Source organism: Coffea arabica, chromosome 1e, assembly GCF_036785885.1.
Source record: "Coffea arabica cultivar ET-39 chromosome 1e, Coffea Arabica ET-39 HiFi, whole genome shotgun sequence".
In the NCBI taxonomy this organism is placed as follows: domain Eukaryota; kingdom Viridiplantae; phylum Streptophyta; class Magnoliopsida; order Gentianales; family Rubiaceae; genus Coffea; species Coffea arabica.
Genome location: NC_092311.1, coordinates 10387735 through 10411883, shown reverse-complemented (window position 1 = coordinate 10411883; position 24149 = coordinate 10387735). Strand labels below are relative to the sequence as shown.

The following is a 24149-nucleotide window of genomic DNA, read 5'->3' as shown; positions in this document are numbered from 1 at the left end:
CCATATTGACTCGTGCTTTCTTAGCCGCCACCACAATTTACATGCAAAGGCACGTGAGACATCTGAGAAAGATCAGAACCCCAACCCCCCCTTCTTCCTCGGGAAAACACAACCAGTCCCACACAACCTAATGAAGCAGCTTTGACTCCGCACTATTGTCCCACAAGAAAAAGTTGCAAATCCTCCCAAGCGTCCTTAATACTGCCTTAGGAGGCTGCACCCCTTGCAACAAATACATGGGGAGAGAACTTAGCACATGTCGGATGAGGACATTTTTGCCTCCCATGTCGAGCAATTTGGAACTCCAATGGAAGAGGGGCTGCCGAAATTTTTGAAATAAGACCGTCGAACACCATACATTTCAACTAACCCTTCACCAGCGGGAACCCCAAATATTGCATCAGAAAAGACTGCTGACAAAAACCAAGGATAGAAGATACCAAAGTCAAATGCTCAGCCCTAGCTCGAGGAGAACAAACAAAGGAGCTTTTATTTATATTAACTTTTTGTCCCGAATAAGACTGACAGTTCCCCAGAAAATCAAGTATAGCCTGTAAACACCCTGCAGCACACCTAGTGAAAATGATAGGGTCGTTAGCAAAAGCAAGGTAGGGAACCTTACCCCCAGCCGAACCATAGAACCATTGCTCATTTCCCAAGAACAACTGATGTAGCCCTCGGCCGAGAAACTTCTCCACGAACAGAAACAAGGTTTGAAATAGGGGATCCCCTTTTCTAACCCCTCTCGTGGATTTAAAAAAACCTGAAGGTTCACCATTGATTAGGACCAAAAACCATGAGTTCGCGAATGTTCGGAACAGTAAATTAACTACCTGTTCTCCAAAATCGAACATTCGCAACATAGTATTCAGAAAGGACCATTCCATTTGATCATAAGCCTTCTTCATGTCAAGCTTGAGAATAACATTTGGAATGCTTAGTTGTCTGTCCAAATCCAAAATCAACTCTTGGGCCAATAGCACGTTATCAACAATACCCCTACCCGGTACAAACCCCGTTTGCCACGAAGAAATAAGAGAAGGGAGCAACCAACCAATCCGATTTGCTATAACTTTAGAGATAATTTTTGAAGACACATTACATAGACTAATTGGACGGAAATCCTTCCATTGATGAGCTCCATCAATTTTTGGAAGGAGAAGTAGGAGGGAACTAGACTAGTACTTGGGTTGCTCTACTCCCAGGAAAAAAAAAATCATGTATTACTTGCAACAGATCCACTTTGATGATATCCCAGCATAACTGATAAAATCCAGCTCCAAATCTATCTAGCCCAGGCGTGCTATTGATGTCCATTGAAAATACCACCTCTTTTAACTCCGTTAACGAAGGAAGTGCAAGAAGCATGGCATTATCCACATCCGTCACCTTGGGGACCTCAAAATTAAATTGAGGGGCTCTAGGTCGACCTTCCGATTCAAATAGTTGAGAATTAAAAGCTATTGCTGACACTTGAATAAGCCCCACGGAATCTACCCACGAGCCATCCTTCTCTTTGACCCGAGATAAAATTCATATTTCTCCTTTGCCTAACAACCCCATGGAAGAACGCTGTGTTAGCATCCCCTTCTTTCAACCATCTGATATTCGACTTTTGGCGCCAATAAGAACATTCCACCACAAGTTCACGGGAGAAAACAGGTCGGGCTTTATTCAACCGCAACCTTGACAAATCGTCTTTGTTGGTATCAAACTCCACTTCCCTTAGCTTGTAGTTCTCCTCGGCTGTTTTCACCTTGGAGAAGATATTTCCAAAGACATCATGATTCCAAAAGCATAACCGCCATCAAACCAGCTTTTGCTTCTGAGCAAAACCAACCATGCCTATCTCGGAGACCGGTTTTTGCCATCCTCCGCCACCACTCCCATGAACTGGTGATGAGTACTCCAAAAGTTGAGGAAGTGAAAAGAAGAACATCTTACTCTGTCATCCTTACACTTAATTAGTAGAGGCGAGTGATCTGACCGTCCACGAGCCAAGTGCATAACCTTTGTGACAGGATAGCAATCCATCCATCGAGCATTGACTAGAGCCCGATCCAATCTTTGCCACATGACACCATTTGTCCAAGTAAAAGGTTGCCCCTCAAACTCCATTGAAGCTAACCCATAATTAAACATAGCCGTATTAAACTCATCAACATTTCGCATGTTCACAGAAGAACCGCCCACTTGTTCCCCCGCAGAGGAGACAACATTAAAGTCTCCCACTGCCATCCAAGGTCTCACCATATCACCGTTCAACAACTCCATAGCTTCCCAAAGGGGTCTCCTACCAACTCTAGTGCACTTTGCATACACTCCCGAAGACTCAAAAGAAAAACCAGAACGAAACATGATCCTAGCATGGGCTAGCTGTTCGGCGTGTTCTATAAACACGATACCAAACTCCTCACCCCATAGGCACCAAATTTTATCTTGAGCAAAACCTGCTGCCTTATCAAAACGAAGAAAGTGCTTAACAACCTCCAATTGATTAAAGTCAGACATTGGTTCTAAAAGAACCACTAAACGAACCGAATTTTCTCGAATCTACTTATTTAGCTAACGAAGGGAGTCCATGCGAGAAGCTCCCCGTATGTTCCAAACTAAAAAATTAATTGGATTTGAGTTGGAAGCATAAACCATAAGTAGTTTGAGAATGCTCACGAACCTGTAGCGAAGACATTCGAGGACGCCCATGTCGTTTTTATTATTAGTTGGTTGCACCGACGCGAGATTGTTCGCCAATGCCGTATCAACTGTTTCCAATTGCGGCGCTTGCCATTTGCGATGCAATTCCCCTTGGAACAGCTTCAGCTGCTGCAAAGTGCAATACAGTCATGGAAGATTCCCCGCTAATAGGGCGTGATGCAGCAAAGGTTAATTTAAAACAATTAAAAGAAAAATAAATTATGTTAATTTTTTGTACAACTTGAGCTCATAAAACTTGAAGCACCCTAAAATTGACATTTAGTATTTTTAATGTCAAAATTATGAGTTGGACCAATGGAAGCTTTCTTAACTTCCCCTCATTTATTATTCACCCCAATTGGTAGATATATGTCAACCACTTATTGACACTTGAATATAAATATAAAATTGAACCCAAATTATTGAAAGAAAGTGGAACCTTTAATTCGGTGGACAACAAAAATTGTACTTTATAATGGTCAAGAAGATACGCAGTTTTACATGGTCTTAAGAAAAGTTCTTCTTCAATAATCTAACAGACAAAACTGTCTATTAATGCTCATTGAAACTATAACTTTAGATCTTCCATATTTATAAAATTGTTGCTCAATGAACTCAAACAAAATTGATCAACAGTTTGAATTATCATGGTACTTTGAAAAAGGCCAAAGGGCAAATTTTTGCATAATCTTAATATTTTAATTTATCCTCTAAAACAGGCCTTTTCTATGTTAAACCGTAATTATAGGACTTTAGAAACTTTACTTGAAGTACAATAATAGCAAGATCAACCAAGCTAAGTAGTAAACTCAACTTTACTTTTCCATCTCAAAACAATATTGCCAAACAAAACAACAACAAAATGACAATTGTTCACACAAATATTGCAAACTTTAAACAATTATATTCGAAGATATATCACACACTTGAAGCAATAATAATAGGTGAGCAATTAATGGCAATATTCATGTGGAAGATAAATTCTATTTCTAAAGAGTGTTCTTTGGATAGCATAAACCTCCCACTCAAGTGAAACAGTGAGATAACTTTAGAAGAACTAATGTATTTCAAGTAGATAGACCTCTTTTGAGGTCATAATTTTCCCTCATCACACACTCAATCCTTTTAAAATAATATATATATGATTATCACCTTCGGTTAGATAATCATATAATATAATTATAAAAGACAAGAATCTCAGGATCCTTATTAAATAAATTTATGAATTATGATAATGGTCACTTCAGTGTATCAGTAATAATAATTTAGTATACTATTTAACTGGGATAAATACCATATATATAATCATAAATGTACCATGTGATCACTTGACCCTTCCAAAATTAATATGCATAAATACCCCCTTGGGGCAGGTAATTATGATAAAAATTTCAGAAGACAAACATCCTAGAATCTTTGTCGAATAATTTTATGAATTAAAATAATAGCAACTTTGGTGGTACTAATTGTAATAATCCATTAAATCATTCAACTGAGACAATATTTTATGTCAATAGATAATAAATCTAATTATGACATTAGCAAACTAAAACTTGTTTGCACAAAGTAAATCCCAAATCCTTTGTCCAATTTGCTAAAAAATTTAATCGTGCCATTGAAAACATGGACAAAAGGAAATATATGACATCCTTATACTATATAAAAATGAGTAGTGGTCAAACGGGATTTAAATTTCAACCGCATGGATAAGGGCTTTTTGAGAATATAGAATGTTGTATAATTTTTTTAAAACTTTTGGTACAATTGAGGATTACATGTGTTTAAGTATATTTATTGAAATGCCCTCATTTTGGTACATTTAAAGTTTTCATTTATGCAGACATCTGAATATTTCTGAAATATGGAATTAACCATTTTTGCATCGAATACAACTCATATAAGTTTATGTGTTGGTATAACTATTGAAACGGTAGTATAGACACATTTAATTGAAGTGTGGCTTTTGTTGTGCAATTAACACAAAGACATATTAACACATTGTGTAATTAACACGTTACTATAACTAGCCGTTAGAGGATATTTCTTTGTTTGAAACAACCTATATCAGCTCTTAGATGATTTTCAATTGACATCTGTAAGAGTATTTTGGGAATGGTAAAATTATAAAAGTATTGACAAAGCAAAGTGTATAAGTGTATAAGTGTATGTTGCAATTAGAATGTACTATTATTAACTTTGTCATATATGATGACTATTTCTTTCCAAAATGTACTATTATTTGTCCAATGAAAAATTCTCTACAACCAAAAGCACCAAACACCGGCGCGATGTGCGGGCACTTCCTCCTAGTATTTTTATAAATACATGAACCAAGATGGCTACTCTAAATATTACACCAAAGATTCATATCTCAAGTGACAATTTCAACTTTTAATAAAAACCCAAGTCGAAATCATCATAGAATTTCAAAACATGAACATCTCAAGATCCTTATTAAATAATTCTATAAATATAATAAAGATCACTTTGATTATACCATTCATTATAATTCATGAATTGTTTAACTGAGACAAAAACTTTATGCACATAAGCTTTTTCATGTCATTCATAGAAGATCAAAGTTAAATAAGTTGCACTTGTATTCATGAAGTTCTAAAAGACATCATTTAGAATATGTCAAGTTTAACCGCAGAGAGAGGCCAAAACCTTAATTTATCCCTCAATGCAAAGCAAACTTGATTACTTTATCCTTCTTTTGGCTTTCATTTTGCATAACTTGCTCAATAAATTCCATAAATCAAACTTTGTCAGTGACAATTAAATCATGCATACAAATTCTACGGTTGATATGATCATAGTATTTGGGAACCATAACCAAATTCTTTTGCACAAACCTTCTCCAATGAACAATTTTAATTGATTTGAAGTTTCATGTTCAATTACTTTATAACATGCATGGAGCATATTCTCAATGAATAGTGTATAAAATTAGGAACTGCATATGCACAACCCTCCAATTTAAGTGGAAGTGGAATTTATCTCCACCTCTGGGAAAAGAAAATGAAAATAGATCAACGTCAATAATTGAGAAACGTGCATTCTTTAATGAGAGCAAGCCCATAAACCAAGTATGAATTGTCACACCATTAGTACTGAAAAAGCCATAACCTTAAGATCATGGTTCAAGCAAGGATCAATAGCCATGTATGTTTTATAAAACAGCAGCCAAGAGGATATTTAGGTACTTAAAAGTCTTATGATATGTCATAGCTTGACTTTATTAGTGTTAAATCCCAATTCTCATTGCAAACTTAACACCTTAAGATTGTGATAATTAATGGCCGGTTAATCATGATTAGAAAAGCAAAAGTGATAAATAACTTGTTCAAAATAATATCATCAAATAACCAAGTAAACATTACTAACAAGATATAGAAAGTTCATCCATAACTCTAGGCATAAACTTTAACTAAACATGAAAACAAATACCAAACTTATATTATAGCTAAACATGAAACCAAATACAAAAGAGAAAGTGATAGGAGAGAAATCACCCTTGCCACATGAGTTTCAACCTCTCCATCTTTGCTCCTCAAATCTTCATTCAAATCTAACTACAAATTCAAGAAAGATAAACTGCTTTAACTATACTATACTAATAAACTAAGAAAAACTAGTGAAGACTACATTTTTATGGAGTTTTTCTAGCCTTCCAAAGTTGTGAAAAGTGTTCTCCAAGGTCTCTATTTATAGAGAGATTCAAACTTAAGATGAGTTGTTTCTAGTTGGCAAAATTGCTTCTTGAAACTCTCAAAGGTTGCCTCTCAAAGTTTCCATGCTCATCTGCTCATTTCCAGTAGGAATCTTTGCAGAAAAGTTGGTCAAAAAGGTTGTGTGAATAAAGCACAAATTGTAGAGCAAGTTGCAACCGCAAAACATGAATTCACAACCTCGAAAATGCGGCCTGAGGTTGCATATTGTACCATATTTTGCTCTTTTACAGGATTGCTCATTCTGGGGGGATTTCATGTTTGCTCTGTTTTTGCACCAACTTTCACATATATTTTCTTGATGATGGAGACTGAACTAACTCTTGTGTAAAACACGAAAGTTGTAGCCCTTTGAGTTATGTTTCCAATGCCTCAAGATTCATCCAATTTGGAGCTATGTGAACCATTAAATGACCAAAATACCCTCTACTAGTCAAAACTCTATTTCAGCTTTCGACAACAAAATTGCACTTCTGTATTTTGACATTTTGACTAGGAAAACCACTAAACTAGACTTCGATATCTTCATACCAAATGTATATATATCTCTTCGATTAAAAAAAATTCAAAAATTACCTCAATCCAATACGTGAATGTCAAGAAATAGCTGAAATACCAATAGGTGTCAAAGCTGGAAAACTCCTTTAATTGCATTTCATCTTTTGCACTTCATATTCTCTTTTTATCACTTCAAACCATCATCAATCATCCAATTATCTTCTCAATTCATGCCATTTAATGATTGAATCATTAAACCTATAAAAACATGAAATTTTCACAATTAAATTCAATAGAAATACAATTTTTACCACTTAAAACCACAAAATGCATATTTTCACTAGAAACTTAGTTCATAAGCTATAAAACTAATTAAAAACACCAAAACTAATTAATAAAACACACTAAAAACACACAAAACATGCACTTATCATGGGTCATAATTGCCTCAAAAGGAGGCAAGTCTTACATAAGATAAGTGATGTATTATTGCTCATTTCAAGAAAATTTGTTTTTCTAAAACATTATTTTCTTATTACGTTAGAATTTCTATTTTCAAATTAATTACTATTGGGTATGATTATGAACCTCATTATCCAGTAGTAGATTTTAAAAATAGTGAAGTTATTAATTCTAAAGTTTTCAGTATCATCCTTTAAATTGAGCAATATACTGCACTTGACCACAATAATTATATTGGCAGCAAGTATGTTTATCACTAGGGAAACTCCTTAAATTTTGGCATAAGAGATTGAGATATATCTCTATAATGAAATAAAGAGTTGATAAATAATAAATCTTTAAAGATTTTAGATTTATTGACTATAATATTTCAAGTAGACTGCATAAGTAAAGTAGACTACTCAACCATTATGGATGCCATAAGAGTTTTATTATAACACTAAAATTTTGTGAATTATTTTCTATCCTTTTTTATTGGTGAGAGATATTTACCTCATTATTAGGTAACCATTCATCAAATATAAAGTTCCTTTCTTATTTGATAAAGGATCAATATTTGATATCTTTACAAGTGTTCAAACGAGAAAGGAAATTTGAAATTTGAAAGATAGAAAATAAAATGAAGGCACAAAATAAAGGGCTATCCTATTTGTGCTCATTAATTAGGAAACTGTCAGGATCCTGGATTCAGCATTAGGGATTCTACACTCGAATTTGGGGAAAGAAAGAGTAGATGAGAGAGAACTAGAGAGAAAACAGAGTAGAAAAGAGAGAGAATCAGAATTAGTGAGAGAAAGAATGAAAAGAATGAGATTCTGCGATTCTTCTTGCCTGCCAATTCTGTTGAATGTTTACGTACAAATAAGTGTGGTTAACCGACTCTAACTAATCCTAACTGAATTGATAAACTGAATTGATACGCATGAAACGCCACCGTTTCACTTATTCTGAATGCTACTAATTGATCATGAAACGACACCGTTGCACTTATCCCTCTCCCTACTGATTTGTTTGATTAGTTACAAAACGATGCCGCATGATGGCTTAACTTCTGCATCCTGACATTGCTCTCCCCTTTAACAGTCTTGTCCTCAAGACTGAAACTGAGGGAATTGCGCGTGTATGAAGTCTTTGTCTTCCCAAGAAGCTTCATCCTGATCGAGTTGGCACCATTTGATGAGGTATTGTATCACTGATTGTCCATTTCGCATGATCACCCTCCGTTGCAAAATGGATTCTGGTTGTAGAGGACACTGGTCATCAATATCAATCTCAGGCAGTGTCGTTGAAATAGGCTGCAGAGGTCCCAATTTCTTCTTAAGCAAAGAGACGTGAAATACGGGGTGAATCTTTGCCTGTGCAGGTAATGCAAGACGATAAGCCACTGCCCCTACTTTAGCTACCACCTGAAAAGGGCCATAGAACCTTGCAGACAGCTTGAGGCACTTCCTGATAGCCACTGACTGCTGTCTATAGGGTTGAAGCTTCAGGAAAACCCAGTCACCCACCTCAAAAGTTCGTTCAGTACGTTTCTGGTCAGCAAAGAACTTCATTCTCTGTTGTGCCTTGAGGAGGTGATCCCTGATGCTGCTGGAGACCCTCAATCTCTCCTGGAGTAGGTGGGAAGCAGCTGGTATGATCGTGTCAAAATGAGGTCCTAAAGGCAAGGGAATAGGCTGGTACCCATACAAGGCTTCGAATGGAGTCATTTGCAGACTGGAGTGATAGGAGGAGTTGTACCACCATTCAGCTAGTGCTAGCCACCTGTTCCAGCGATGGGGTAATTCCCCAGTCATGCATCTCAGGTAGGCTTCGACACACTGGTTGAGACGTTCAGTCTGCCCATCAGACTGAGGGTGATAGGCTGAGCTATAACTCAATTCCGTACCTAGTAACTTAAAAAGTTCCTGCCAGAAAACACTTGTAAAGATCCTATCTCTATCAGATACTATAGATTCTGGGATGCCATGTAACCTGAATATGTGATCCATGAAGAGTTGAGCCACTTGCTTGGCAGAGAATGGATGCGCTAATGCGAGAAAATGTCCCACCTTGGTGAATCTGTCGATCACCACCATTACTGTGTCATAGCCTTGTGACTCTGGCAGACTCTCTATGAAGTCCATAGTCACATGAGTCCAAGCCATGCGAGGAACTGGCAATGGTTGCAATAGACCAGGGTAGTGCACATGCTCAGATTTGTACCTCTGACATGTATCACAGGCCTGAATAAGTCTGATAACATCCTTCTTCATCGTAGGCCAATAGAACAAAGCTTTTAACTTCTGCCAACAGCCCCTTTGTCCCGAGTGGCCCCCCACTGCTGATGCATGGAGTGCTTGGATGAGCTTGTCCCTCAATCCACTGGTTGAGCCTACATAAAGTTTGCCATTGTACTTCAGCAATCCCTTGTCCCACTCAAAAGGTTGGTGAGCTTGCGGGTCCAGCAGTAGCTGAGAAATAATGTCCTGGCATTGAGAATCTGACTCATAGCTTTTCTGGAGTTCTTGTATCCACAGTGGTTGGACAGTTGAAAGGGCAAAACATGATCCTGGTTGAGTAGAGTGTTCTTGAGTCGTACCATGTAATCTGGACAATGCATCAGCTGCCTTATTTTCTGTCCCCTTCTTGTATTGAATTTCATAGTCCAGCCCCAGCAGCTTGGCTAACCATTTGTGTTGTAATGTAGTAGTGAGCTTTTGATCTAACAAATACTTCAGGGATTGATGATCTGTCTTAATAATAAAGTGATATCCCACCAAATAATGCCTCCACTTGGAAACTGCCATCACTAATGCTAGCAGTTCCTTCTCATAAGCTGACAGTCCCAAATTTCTGGGAGACAAAGCCTTGCTCAGGAATGCAATGGGATGGCCTTCTTGCATCAATACAGCTCCAATGCCACTCCCACTAGCATCAGTTTCGATTGTGAAAGGCTTCTGAAAATCTGGCAGCTTGAGAACAGGAGCAGTACTCATAATATGTTTCAGTGATGTGAAGGCCTTCTGTGCTTCCTCGTTCCAACAGAAATTGTCCTTCTTGAGCAACATAGTAAGTGGTTTGCAGATAATGCCATATTGCTTGATAAATCTCCTGTAATAGCCAGTTAACCCCAAAAATCCTCTCAACTCTTTAATTGTACTAGGGACAGGCCAGTTGATAATGCTCTCCACCTTGGACTGATCCATGGACACTACATTCTCAGAGATAGTGTGACCAAGGTAATCCACAGTATGTTGTGCAAATGAGCATTTTGATCTCTTAGCAAACAGTTTGTGGTCCCTCAACACTGTCAGGACTATCCTCAGATGCTCTAGGTGTAATTCCAGGGTGGGACTGTATATTAAAATATCATCAAAGAAAACCAACACGAATTTCCTTAGATAGGGTTGAAATACTTGATTCATAAGGGCCTGAAAGGTTGCAGGTGCGTTAGTCAGTCCGAAAGGCATTACCAGGAACTCATAATGGCCACAGTGAGTTTGGAAGGCAGTTTTGTAAGTGTCCTTGGGTTTGACTCTGATCTGATGGTAGCCAGAAGTGAGATCCAGCTTAGATTTATACCTTGAGCCTGCTAACTCATTGATTAATTCATCTACGTTTGGAATGGGATAGTTATCTTTGATGGTCATTTCATTCAGGCGCCTGTAATCCACACAAAAACGCCATGTCCCTTCCTTCTTTTTAACCAAAAGCACTGGTGAGGCAAAGGGACTGTTGCTGTGAATGATAATCCCATGCTGCAACATGTCTGTGACCTGTTGTTCTATCTCACTCTTCTGGGAATGAGGGTACCTATATGGCTTCATTTTAAAAGCCTGAGACCCCTGTTTTAGAGGTATCTCATGATCTATTTCCCTGGCAGGGGGAAGGTCAGAGGGCGTCTCAAAAACATCAGCAAAGCCATCAATGATGCCTTGAACTTCAGTAGGCATATTCCCCTTCTCTGATTTCCCATTCTGTCCCATCCTCATTGCTAGACACATTTGCTTCTTATATTCAATAAAATTCCTTAGATCACTCCCCCTAATAAGATCCAAGTCACAATTCTCAGCTTGTCCCCTTAGCTGAACTACTTCCCCTTGATTGTGCAGAGAGATTGTTAATTGGTGAAAATCAAAAGTAATTGGACTAAAGCGAGTCATCCAGTCCACCCCCAAAACGATATCCCAGCCACTCAGGTCCATTACCTTTAAATCATAGCAGAATTTGTACTGATTGATCTCCCATACCACCTTAGGACATATGGCCTTACTAGTTACACAAGCCCCATTACCTACTACCACAGAGAAAGGTTCAACCATTCGATAAGGAACATCAAAGGCAATTACCTTTTCACTGCTGATGTAGCTGTCTGAGCTTCCAGTGTCGACTAGTATCAGCATTTCCTCCCCATCCAGTTTTCCTACCAGTGTTATGGTCTTCCTTTGCAATGCATCTGACAGCGTATGAAGAGACATTTCCATGATCTGTCCAGGATTGCCCGTGGCTTCATCTTGTTCACCTACTGCATCCTCAAACTCTGAATCCTCTTCCTCTTCTGTGACCAAAAGATTTAGGTGACCTGATTTGCACTGATGACCTTGTCCAAATTTTTCTCCACACTTGAAACAAAGTCCATGGCTCCTCCTGTACTGTAACTCCTGAGCTGATAGCCTTTTAGGTTCAGTATCTGCAGCAGAAATTGGCTTCCCTTTGAAAGAGGTATTCCTGAAGGTACTGATAGAAGGAACTTTATAGTGAGGACTATGGCTCTGTTGTTGGGAAGGACTCCTAGAAATTCCAAACCTGCCTTCAGGTGCAGTTTTCCAGCTTCTGGCCTGGAGTTTCAACGCATCTTCTTGTAATACAGCCATCTCAAGGGCTTCGGACAACGTTGCAGGTTTCAACATTTTCACCATTGTCCTGATCTCATTCTTGAGTCCACTGATGAAGCTAGATACAAAGTATTCCTCGCCTAGATAGGGATTCTTAAGCATCATAAGGGTCTTGAGCTCTTCAAACTTTTCCTGGTATTCCTCCACCTGTCCTGATTGTTGCAGTTTATTAAATTCTTCTACCACATCCCTGCCACATCTGTTGTCAAACCTTTTGTACAACAGTTCTACGAAGTTGCCCCATACTAGACCTGGTTTCTCCAGTTTTACTCCTTGAAACCAGTTATCTGCCCTTCCCTCTAAGTACATTTCTATAACTTCCATTTTATGATCTTCAGGAATTTGATAGTTTAAACAATACTTGTTGCATTTTCTAATCCATTCCCTCGGATTCTCCCCACTGAACATAGGCAAGTCAATTTTTGGAGGATTAGGGGCTAAGAACCTACCTACCTCTTTCCTGGTCATCCTGATGTTATCAGCCCCTACTGGTAGCCTCTGATTCATTGGTGGAGTTGGCAACAGCGGTGTTTGCTCGATTCTCAACCTGTCTTCCTCTAATGCCGCCTTCTCCTTGTTCACCAGTGCCTTCATAAAGGTGCTGAGTTCTTGCTTCATTTCTGCTACCAAACCTTCCATCCTCAGGTTGCTCCCTTCCAATTCCGTTCGAAATTCCTCCCTCATTCGCATCTGTTGTGCCTGCGAGGCTTGCAATCCTTCCATTACTTCCTGGAGCTTGAGATCTTGCTTCTTGATTTGTTCCTCCAAGGTTTTGAACCTGGTGCTTTCTGCCATGGAATTCTACTTCCTCCAAGGATCCGTCCTGCTCTGATACCAAATGTCAGGATCCTGGATTCAGCATTAGGGATTCTACACTCGAATTTGGGGAAAGAAAGAGTAGATGAGAGAGAACTAGAGAGAAAACAGAGTAGAAAAGAGAGAGAATCAGAATTAGTGAGAGAAAGAATGAAAAGAATGAGATTCTGCGATTCTTCTTGCCTGCCAATTCTGTTGAATGTTTACGTACAAATAAGTGTGGTTAACCGACTCTAACTAATCCTAACTGAATTGATAAACTGAATTGATACGCATGAAACGCCACCGTTTCACTTATTCTGAATGCTACTAATTGATCATGAAACGACACCGTTGCACTTATCCCTCTCCCTACTGATTTGTTTGATTAGTTACAAAACGATGCCGCATGATGGCTTAACTTCTGCATCCTGACAGAAACATTGCTAATGAATAAAAGCAATGCTTGATTGGTTACATCCAAATGGTGTACCTTAAGAAAATAATGAGATACTTTTGGATATAGCATATTGGTAATTTTTATATCTTGTGAGTAATGCCTTGAAACTGAAGTATATGTTTAAACAATTTCCTCCAATGTTGTTTAAATGCCACTTTGATTGTGGTATGGATGGAAATCAAGTTTACAATATTATGTTCAGTTTTGTGAGGGTAATCAACCTACACATAAAGAAGTTGTACAAAGGAAACAATGCTATCTTGCTCCAAGAAATTTAGATTTTTTTACACATCAAGAATTATTAAATTGGAGATTAAATTTCTTAAGAACATGAAGTAGGAGTGTTTTGACTCTAGAATGGAGTTTTAAAAAGGTAAGGATTCATTTTTGACTCCTTTGCATATGGAAAATTGATAGCTTTTGTCAAAATAATTATTTAATTATTTTAGATAAGCAATCAATTGAAAAATTCCTTGTCAAATAAACACATAAAGATAAATCCACTTAGAACCCACTGGTTGAGTTATCTTTGAGACAATGGGAGGCAAAATGTTCTCTATAGAGAATTGAAGTTCTCTAGTTACTATATTGTATATCTGCAAGAGTTTAAGGATAAATTGTGTAATGTTTTCATAAGGTACGAATGGAGAAATCTCCATATTCAGGAATAATGTCACAAATTACAATAAAATCTCTACCAAATTTTGAGAGACTTTATTTAGGGTAATTATGGCACTAGTAACTCACTATTAGAGTTACATTAGATAAATATGAAAACAAATGTCCTTCACATGATTCTTGATAATTAGGTGTACATATGTGTCACCATAATACATTTGTAGAGAATACAATTTAAATCAAATTGTTGCTCCTCAATAGTATATTAATTTATTCTTCATTTGATCTAAGAAGAATTTTTCTAATAAATTAATATATATTAAGATTATTGGGAGTAATACTATGAGAGTTTTTATCAATCATGATATTTGTGATACCCTTCTATCATTGATATTCACAAAGTAGAATGTAAAAGATAGTTAATCTATTTTAAGACCTTCATGCAAGAGTTCTTTGATTACATTTAAGTAATAATAGTGAACAGTTGCATAATGTTCATATCATGCATTGGAATGAATATAAATTCACCAAAGATGCTATGAAGGTATACCACAGGCATCTATTGTTTGGCATAAAGTTTGTCAATATTGTATTTTGACCACTATAGATATTCGATTTGACTATACGCTTTCATTATGTATACATGAAAAAGTGAGAGTCAAGATAGGTAAGTCGACATAAGGTATTCAATAGTTATTTCGAAAGTAAAAGGTAGCTATTAAGTATACAGTAAGGAGTGGGGGGGAGGGATGGGTTGGATGGTACGGGAGGAGGGAGTGTAAGCATGAGGTCTCGGATTCAAATTCTCTTGCTTACACTAAAAAAAATAAAGAAAAAAAAGGAGTTATTATTGTTGATCAAACAACTTAAGGTTGCCGGCTGAGTTGTTAATGATCAAATAACTCATATAGAACTCAATAGTTCATTTAGTATTTTGCTATTATTCTCAAACTATTGTTATTGTCTAGACACTCGAGATACTTATGTTTACATGATTTTGTGCACATTGTTATTCATGTATAAAATAAGGATCATGTGATCCATAAAGTTGGACCCTGAATAATTTATATGAAGTTATTCATAAAGTTCTTTCAAAGTACTTAATTAGGAAGTATAATACATTGTAATACATCGAAGGAAGTGTTTGCAATGAAAACATAACCGCTATGATTCGTATAATATTATTTTCTAATTAGGCAACTGTTACATAACTGTTAAACTTGGTAAGTGACAAACAAGGTTTATGGTCATTTTTAAGTTGTTAGTCACTCATAAGTTATCTAACTATTCCATGTGCGTCAAGTGGAAGAATGTAAGACTTGCCTCCTTTTGAGACAATTATGACTCACATGATTAATTCTAAAGTGATTGATATCATAATTAATTGATTGACATTTTGTCAATAATTAATTAACATCTCCTATTAGATAATGATTAGTGATTGATATCCTGATTAATTGATTGACATTTTATCAATAATTAATTAGTATCTCCCATTTATTAGTGATTGATTGATATCTTTGTTAATTGATATCTTATTCAATTAAGATATCAATTAGTTAATTAATCAAATCAATCAATTAGTCAGAAAATGTTATTTTCAGTTATGAATTTTGGTAAGATTTCCTTGATGGAAGGAAACCTTAGAGATTTTTATATTTGCTAGTAACGGTCCCTAGCCTAGCCTATAAATAGTTTATGCTATTCCATCAATTATATAGTTTTGGGTTAGGCATAGGTTAGAAGATCCTTACTCTAAATTCTCTATCTACCTTTTCCTTCTTCTACATATTTTGTTTCTTTAGAGTAGACATGAAAGAGTCAAAGACACAAGAAGAGATCAACTTGTACTTGACAACAATAATTAGATGTAAGTGTATTTAGATTTCCGTTGTGTAGTACATTCATATATACATAATTAGTTAACATGATAGGCTCTACACCTTGCATATCACACCAAATAGATAGTTGAGACAGACTTAAACCCCAACTATAGTAGATCATACTGTAGTGGATTTTACCGATTTTCATTTACCCGATTTTTTAACAAAAAACAAATATAATCAGTAGAAACCCAAATTATAAAATAATTCTAACATAGCTTTCTCCCAATAACTTATTGCCGGTATGTGGACTTAGGACAAAATTTGTTTTCCTTGATTCTGATAAGCAACGTGTATGTATATGGCGACTTCAATCCTGTAGTTTGCAAGCAAAGGTTAGTCATTTCTGCAGAGAGTTGGTTGAGTTTTTCATTAGTAGAATCCTTATGATTTTCCCAGTAGTAGCGGTGACGTTGGGTTTGAAATTTTGAAGGATTAACCCCTTTTGTTTCCGTTGTAATAATCTTGTTGAAACATTTTCGAAAACCAACCCAAAGGACAAAAAAAAAGGGGGAAATTTGCCAAATTGGTCCCTAACATTTCAAAAAGAAATTTTTTAATCCCTAACATTTAAAATCAGTCAGAATAGTCCCCAACATATAAATTATGAGCCAATTTGGTCCTAATACTAGTATTTGCTCATTTTTTTGACTAAAAACAGCACACCTCTCTCACGTGGGCATAATTTCAAGGGTAAAATTGGAAAACATTTGTCAATCCATGGTTTTACAGGCAAAACCCCCATTGGGTTCCTATTACTTTTCTCCCTTTCCCTCGACACCATTTTGCAAACTAGCCGGAAACTATCAAGAAATTTCACCTTCTCAGCAAAAGCAGCTTTTGCACTTTCCTCATTGTCATACAAAAGATAAACAAACCCTCTTGATTTCCCTGTCCCCATATCAAACCCCAAGGCCCTTCTTGAATTTCACCATACCTCTCAAAATAGCTCAACAAAGTCTTAGAACTCATCTCAGTTGGTTGGCGCATTCTCCACCAATTTTATTGCTGACAAACCCATCAATTTTATTGCTGAGGTTTTCTAGGGCAAGAAAGAAAGACTCAACATTCTTGAAAGTAACAAAACCATAGACTTTTGATAAAGATCTTGCGATAGGATGGGATGTTATCAACGATGGAAAGAAAGGTATGGAGAATGCTGGGATGGACAATGGCAGCTTCTGAAGGATTTCAACAAGTTGGGATGTCGTGAAGGACTGCAAAATGTTGCGAATGATTTGTTTTTCTTGGTTTTCAACATTCAATGAAGCTTCAAGTTTTCTAGTTCTCTTGAGATCATCAGGCTTTGGGTTAGTGGTGATGGTGGAATGCATCTAATGGAGTAGGTGCAAGAAAGATGACTCAAGATTGACTCTAGGAGGAGTGGGTGGAGTTATGGAAGAATAGCCATTGAGAGCTTGAACTTTGAAGAGCATATTCTCTTTCCTTCAGAGTCTAAAACCATGGATTAATGAATGTTTTTCGATTTTGCCCTTAAAATTATGCCCACGTGAGATATGTGTGCTGTTTTTAGTCGGAAAAATGAGTAAATACGAGCATTAGGACCAAACTAGTTCATAATTTATATGTTAGGGACTATTTTGACTGATTTTAAATGTTAGGGACTAAAAAAGTTTTTTAAAAAAATATTAGGGACCAATTTGGCAAATTTTCCAAAAAAAATGATAGTAACTGGAAAAATTATGACTAAATGAGACTGGCTCTGCAATACACAGCAGCAACCCACTGAAGCAGCACCTTATTAGCATGCATAGGCTAAATAAGAGTGCAAGGATAATTTTATCAATTTGCAACCTTTGAGAGTGACATGATAAGTAAGATTTTAGAAACTTTAGGTGCAAATTATCGCAATTTTCAGTGTTATTATAAGCTTCATAAATAGAATAACATAAGAGTCTTATTTGAACCAAAATATTATTTCTTGTTTTTTCTCCCAGAGGGACTGACATGTTACAAAAAATGTCAACTCAAGCAAGGACTTCGAGGTACGTAAGATTTTGGTAACCTCGAACGTGCTAAGTGGCATGATGAAAAATTTTAAGAGAGGTTTCTGAAATTATCCCTAAATATTGTGGATTGTGTAATATTTAGATGAGAAGTTTTAATGATTTCATATATTGTAACGAGGGGCTTTTACAATTTTCTATCATTTTTGCTCTTTAGTAAATTTATTTTATTTTGGTATGGCATTGTAGTTTCTTTGTTCTTCTTAGGATTTGTTTCCTCTATAAATACTTTTATACCAAAGCAATCAATGGAATAATATTGAGATTTATTTTGGTCTTGGTATTGCTTATCCTTTTCACGGTTTCTTCAGAGAAGGTTGTTTTGTTTTTCCTTTCATAGCTTCAATTCGGTTCAATTTTTACTTTACAAAAGATCTTTAAAACAAAAGATGCACGTATTAAAAAGTACCACCTTCAATCATGTTGCACAAGTCATGGCATGTTATTAATCTGTACCTATGTAAAAAAAGTTTTTGCATTGACAGTATAGAAAAAATTAATTTATATATATTCAATTAAATACCTTATGTTACTTGGACTTGGGTATGGGTGTTGGATTGGGTACGTGTCTAAGTGTTAATTAGGATACGGAGATACTTCTAAAGACTCGGACACGAGTACGTGGGTATGGCAAAATTTCTAGTAAATAAAAGAATTATACAATACAGCCAACATACAAGTCATACCTCACTAAGGATTGGAGAATTCTAAAGTAACCACCGAGTCATAGCTAAAAGGATTCTAGTGCAATAAGGATTCCAATGCGACAACTTTTCTACATCTAATAGTTTTCTCAGCCAGGTCTTCTCCTCTTCCTTGGACATTAGACCTCACAAAAGTCAAAATGTCCACAAATTTTTCAAAGTGTAGAAACAAGTGTCGTGTGGACATGGGTACTTTGAGTTTGGGATCAAAACCAAATGAAGAGTCGGAATAATATAGCAAACACCTATCTTGATCGCAGGTGCACCTGAAACACGCACAACCGTGAGTTTTTCTTTTCTTTTCATTTATCTTCTTTTGGCTTTTGTTTATTCTTTTCTAGGGCCAATATGTTCTTTTTTTTTTTTGGTAAAAAGAGGAATGCATTAATAAAGTACAGAACAAAAGCAATTTCACTCATGGTTCGCAATATTGGCCGATACCGATGCGTATCGGCCGGCTCGTAATCGGAACAGAGGGGACCGGCACGATACCGATTCCCGAATCATGGATATTACCATATCCTTGAGGACTCGTTCTGACTCGATCGATATTGGTTGTTTTGAATCCGTGATACATGAAATCAGCCGATATATCCGAATCAACTTGGAATCGATTCAGATATTTTTTTAAATTGTGTCTTTTTTGGTATTTTCTAATTTTAGTAAATTTTTCAAAATTTTTGAAAACTTTCATGTATTATAATGTGCGTATCACCCGATATACCGCGACGAATATGAAACAACCGAGATCGCAACGCGACCCACAATGGCGAACCATGGTTTCACTAGCCATTACAAGCCATAGGAATACCACGAGGAGACGGACTCCTTTGATATTCTCATCATAAACAAAACCAACTTCTGAGGACATTTATCAAAAGTGGTCAAGTGTCTATTCTGCTTGCTTCTCATCTTAGCCAGTTGATATGCACATCTATTAGCCTCACGATAGACATGGGAGATTCTCACTTTCCGAAGCTGCGAGAAGAAGAATCTGCAATAGTGCAATCCATAATGGATAGATGTAAATAGTGATAAACATTTTCAGTAGATTTAATCATAGATATAATATCCACACAGTCTATTTCAACTTCAAGATGAGATATATTGAGTGAGCAGGCCAATTCCAACCCATCTCAAATACCCCAAAGTTCAGAGAGGATATTGGTAGCATTTCCAATGTTTCTGCAATAGCCTTTTGTGAGAGGCGGAAAATTTATTCATACATTTCACATTTTCTTCTAAAGATCGAAAGCATTGCATATACCATATCATTGATTGATTTATGTGTTTACTTGTCTCCTTTATAATTTAAAGTGCATAGGGATACTTTAGATTATTGTATGAATACCTTTATAGAAATTATACTACTCAAAACAAATTAATGGGGCAATGATGTGATTACTAGAATTACTTTGGCCATAGTCGAATAATGTTTGGAGACAAATCATGCAAATGACAAACGTCTAGTTTTTTTTTTTTTTTGCCAAATGTTCAAGAGTTTGTTAAATGACCATATGGCCCTAGGAATGTGGTAGAATTACCATGCAACCAACAAGCTTTTCCTTTTTCTTCTTGACTTGAAACCGAAAGGAAACCATTTGTCTTTCTTTTGTTTAAACCGAGAGAGAGGGAAAAGCATTTCTGGTTCCTCTTTGCTTCCAACTGAAACCGAGAGAAAGTGAGGTAGAGAGAGAACCATATTCTCACCCTATTCCCACGCACAAAAGAGAGTTGAGAGTGAGGAGGAAGCTGTAGCCTCTTGGTGTTTATACTAGCCGAATTGAGGGGAGAAGGAAGAGAAGCCTGGTGCGGTTTTCTTGAGGAGCCAGGAGAGGATAGGCTGTCCGCATTTTCCAGCTTAGATTTTCACAGAAAGGGAGGTAAAACTTGTAATAAAACCCCTCAATCTTCCAATAATCTTAATTATGTATGTTGCATGTTGGTTTTAGATAAGAAAAGTGAGTTTTGCTGAAGAAAAACCTGTTTAATGACTGCTCATTTGCTGAAAAATTCTGTTATGGCCGAGGAAGTGAGAGCTAGATATGCAGCTTGTTATTTGAAATTTTTGGAGAAACTTACTAGCAAATGCATGATATAAGTTTATCTCTTGTCTTACAAGGTATTTGCCTTTGAATCTGGTAAATACATTGGTAATCTTGGCTGAAATTGTTGAAGAAAGCTTGCTGGAATCTGTTGAGATGGCCGAGAGAGGGAAAGAAAGAATTTTTGAGTTTTTCTCTTCAAATCTTGGCTGCAAATTTCATATTGTTGTTCAATATACCTCATACCACAATAATCACCACATGCATGATGAGTTTGAGTGAAAAAAATAAAGAATTTGTTGGGGAAAAGTTCGTTTTCCAAACTATCTATTTGCTGAAATTTTTCCAGCTTTAGCCGAGAAGGATGAGAAAGGATTTTCCCAGCTTTCTCCATGGATTTTGGCTGCAAACTTTCATATTGTGATTTAATGCACCTTATAACACATTAACCTTATCATGCATGTGACATTTGAGAAGTTAAAAGGAAGAAAGTATGAACTTTAAAGCAGCAACAAATCTGGAATATCAAGACAGCAAACTAGGAGGAAAGAAGAACGTGGCAACTTTGGTTATTTTCTTGGAAATTTTGCTAGATCATAACTGAAATCCATGCTTTATGCCTTGTCTCATATTGTTAGGGTGATGCATGTGAGTTTCTATGGTAAAAATTGAGTTTTATGGCTGGTTTCTCGCTGGAATTTCCAACTTTGGCCAAGAGGAAAGAAAGTTTGGTTGTTAGCTTGTCCGAAGGGATATAGCTGTGATTATTGTTTGTTGAATTTCGAAATTTCATGACCTCATTTCAGTATATAAGTAAGTACATGTCGGATTTGGTTGATAATTTAGAAGATTGAATGAAAAGTTGGGAAAGAAACATGGCTGTCCTTAGTGATTTGTAGCCGAGAGAGTGGCTGTGTTTTCTTTTAGTTGATTTCTATTATGTGAACTGAAATTGTGCAAATATTGGTCAAGAATACTCTATAATCTTCCATTTTGCCCTGTATTTTACACTTATCCTGACTAGAACAAGAAACATTGAGTTTTGAGGAAAGAAATCTAAATTGGTCAACTAGTTAGACCCTTTTGAGTCGATTCGAATGGTTGAGGATTTCAAACTAATTTCTAAACTTTCACTGAAAATTCTGACCAAACTTTGAATTAAGAACAACCTATTAGGTATAATGGTAAAATGCAGGTTGGATTTTAGGAGGTTTGAACCAAGAAATAGTGAACTTTGGACCAAAAACATGAAGCATGTCTTGCTAAAACCCGTTTTGAATAATCCTAACTTAGTACTTAGATTCTAGCTTTTAATTTTAAATTTCTAAGGTAGAAACGAACCAAAACTGATCAAATTCCTCTAAGTTACCTTATCAAAGTTTTACCTATAAATCTCATCCAAAAATCTAGGGTAAAATCAAGGAACTTCATATGATCCCCAAACTACGAAATCCTAGAAAATTAACTTACTTACTTTACACCTCGATTCTAAATGATTCTTAGAACCTAAATCCCAACTTTTATTGACATATAATCACCTTGAAACTCCTCCTAAATATATATATACAATTAAACATCTTGGATTATATACACACACATATATATACTTTAGTCAAAATAATCATGTGAGCCTTAACTTCACCAATTGGAAAAAATAATAGGTTTATAAATATCTCAGGGGCAGAGGGAGATTCAGCGGAGGGTCCAAGTATTGAGGTGTGAACTCAAAATATTTTAGGTGAGTGTTTTCGAATTTGTGTGTCTAAACTGCTTATATTTTACTTAAGTGGTGTTATGTGATAAATGTGCTTATTATAGAATATTGCTAGCGATTCATTGTAAAGTGTATCTCAATTGACCTTCGCCTTCTAAGTCGGAGGTGTACTTTATCACACTCGGTTTAGTTGAGTTTGAACGTTGACAATTGACCAAGTATTATTGTAAATGTGTATGAATATAAGCCGTATGTGTACTTTACCACACCGGTTGAACTGGGCCCCAAAACCTTCTGTTCAACGGGTTATTCGAGCTAGCAAAGGGTTTGGTTGAGTAGGACGGTAGCTTTGGGTAAGTATTTCGATATATTCAAGTATTACCCTGAAGTTTGGAGATTATTGAACTTAATAATGAATGTAGGAGATTGTTTATTGATTTGAAGGATATAAGGGGGTGGTTTTGGCGGAGTGTGCAGTGGGATTGAAATGACCCTCAGAAGGAGCTTGTATTCTTTTATATTGACTGAGTTATTATATTGTGAAATGTATAGTGTTACATAAAAGGCTCGTAATGAGCACCCTATCCTTTTGAAAGTAATTATACAGGGAAGTGTTCTTTACTTGTTTAATTTTTACTGGTTTAAGTGTTTATTGAATGTTGCTTGTTTGGAAAACCTCACTGGGCATGAGCTCATTCCCTTAGTTTTGTTTTCCTTGCTGGAGTTGAGGTTGGAAGAAGCCTCGAGTAGGGATAGATGGTTTTGGGTGGTCAAATTTGTCTATCGCTATTTAAAACTTGTATTTTGTTTCTTTTAACGAATGAATTTACATTCTAATCTAGTTGGCTTTGTACTTAAAACTGAATGTGCGGTTGTTTAATGGAAATATTATCTCTGAAGTTAATTTGAGTGAGTGAATCCTGACAAGAGTTAGGCAGGCGGTCCGTTAAACTCTAGAGCGAGGTGGGGTCGTCACACCTTTGATTCACATGCCTGAGGAATCTCTAATGATCCTGTGATGCATACGCAATTTCAATGTTCTTGTGATGCATGTGCAAAATTTTTCAGTTTAGCTATCTGCCAGATTGTGATTGGTCCCAACGTTGGCCATGTCCCAACAAATGATGCAGGTTTTGAAATGGCTGCGCAATAATTCAGAATTGGACATGGCCACAAGGAATCACGTTGCACATGTTAAAATCAAAGGGCCACTAGCCTGTCCATGAATAATTGGTCATATATATGAACAAGACAAAAGGCCAAATAAAGAAAGTGGCAAGTTAGAAAATGGTACCAGAATCAAATCTTCTCGTTCGTCCTCACTTGTAACAGAGTGAAAATCAATACAGAGAAAGACCGGTAAATAACAGCCTGCTCAAGATCAATACAGAAGTGAAGGTGTAGAAGAAACTAAGCGGAGGAGAAAGGAGATCCAGTAGACAGAGGGGATTAACAAAAGAAAAGAAAAGAGGACCCTGCCAGTCATCAGAAAGATTTACAAAAATAAAATGGTAATTAACAAGTTCTAAGGGTGAGTAATAGCCAGGTTAAAACTATAGAACAATATAACCAGCAAAAAGATGACAGCACAAAATCATTACTGGTAACCACAACAATAAATATAGAAAACAGGAAAACTCT

At 36.4% G+C, this 24149-nt stretch overlaps 1 protein-coding gene across 1 annotated transcript; it reads right to left on the bottom strand.

The window, feature by feature from the left end:
- Window positions 1-249: 249 nt before the first annotated feature.
- On the bottom strand, window positions 250-2511 carry LOC140016101 (uncharacterized). The gene is made up of 4 exons (XM_072069261.1): window positions 1945-2511; window positions 1498-1756; window positions 527-1072; window positions 250-410 (listed from the first exon to the last, which is right to left on the bottom strand). The coding sequence occupies exons 1-4, from the start codon at window positions 2509-2511 to the stop codon at window positions 250-252; spliced, it is 1533 nt and encodes a 510-aa protein (XP_071925362.1).
- Between the last annotated feature and the right edge of the window lie 21638 nt (window positions 2512-24149).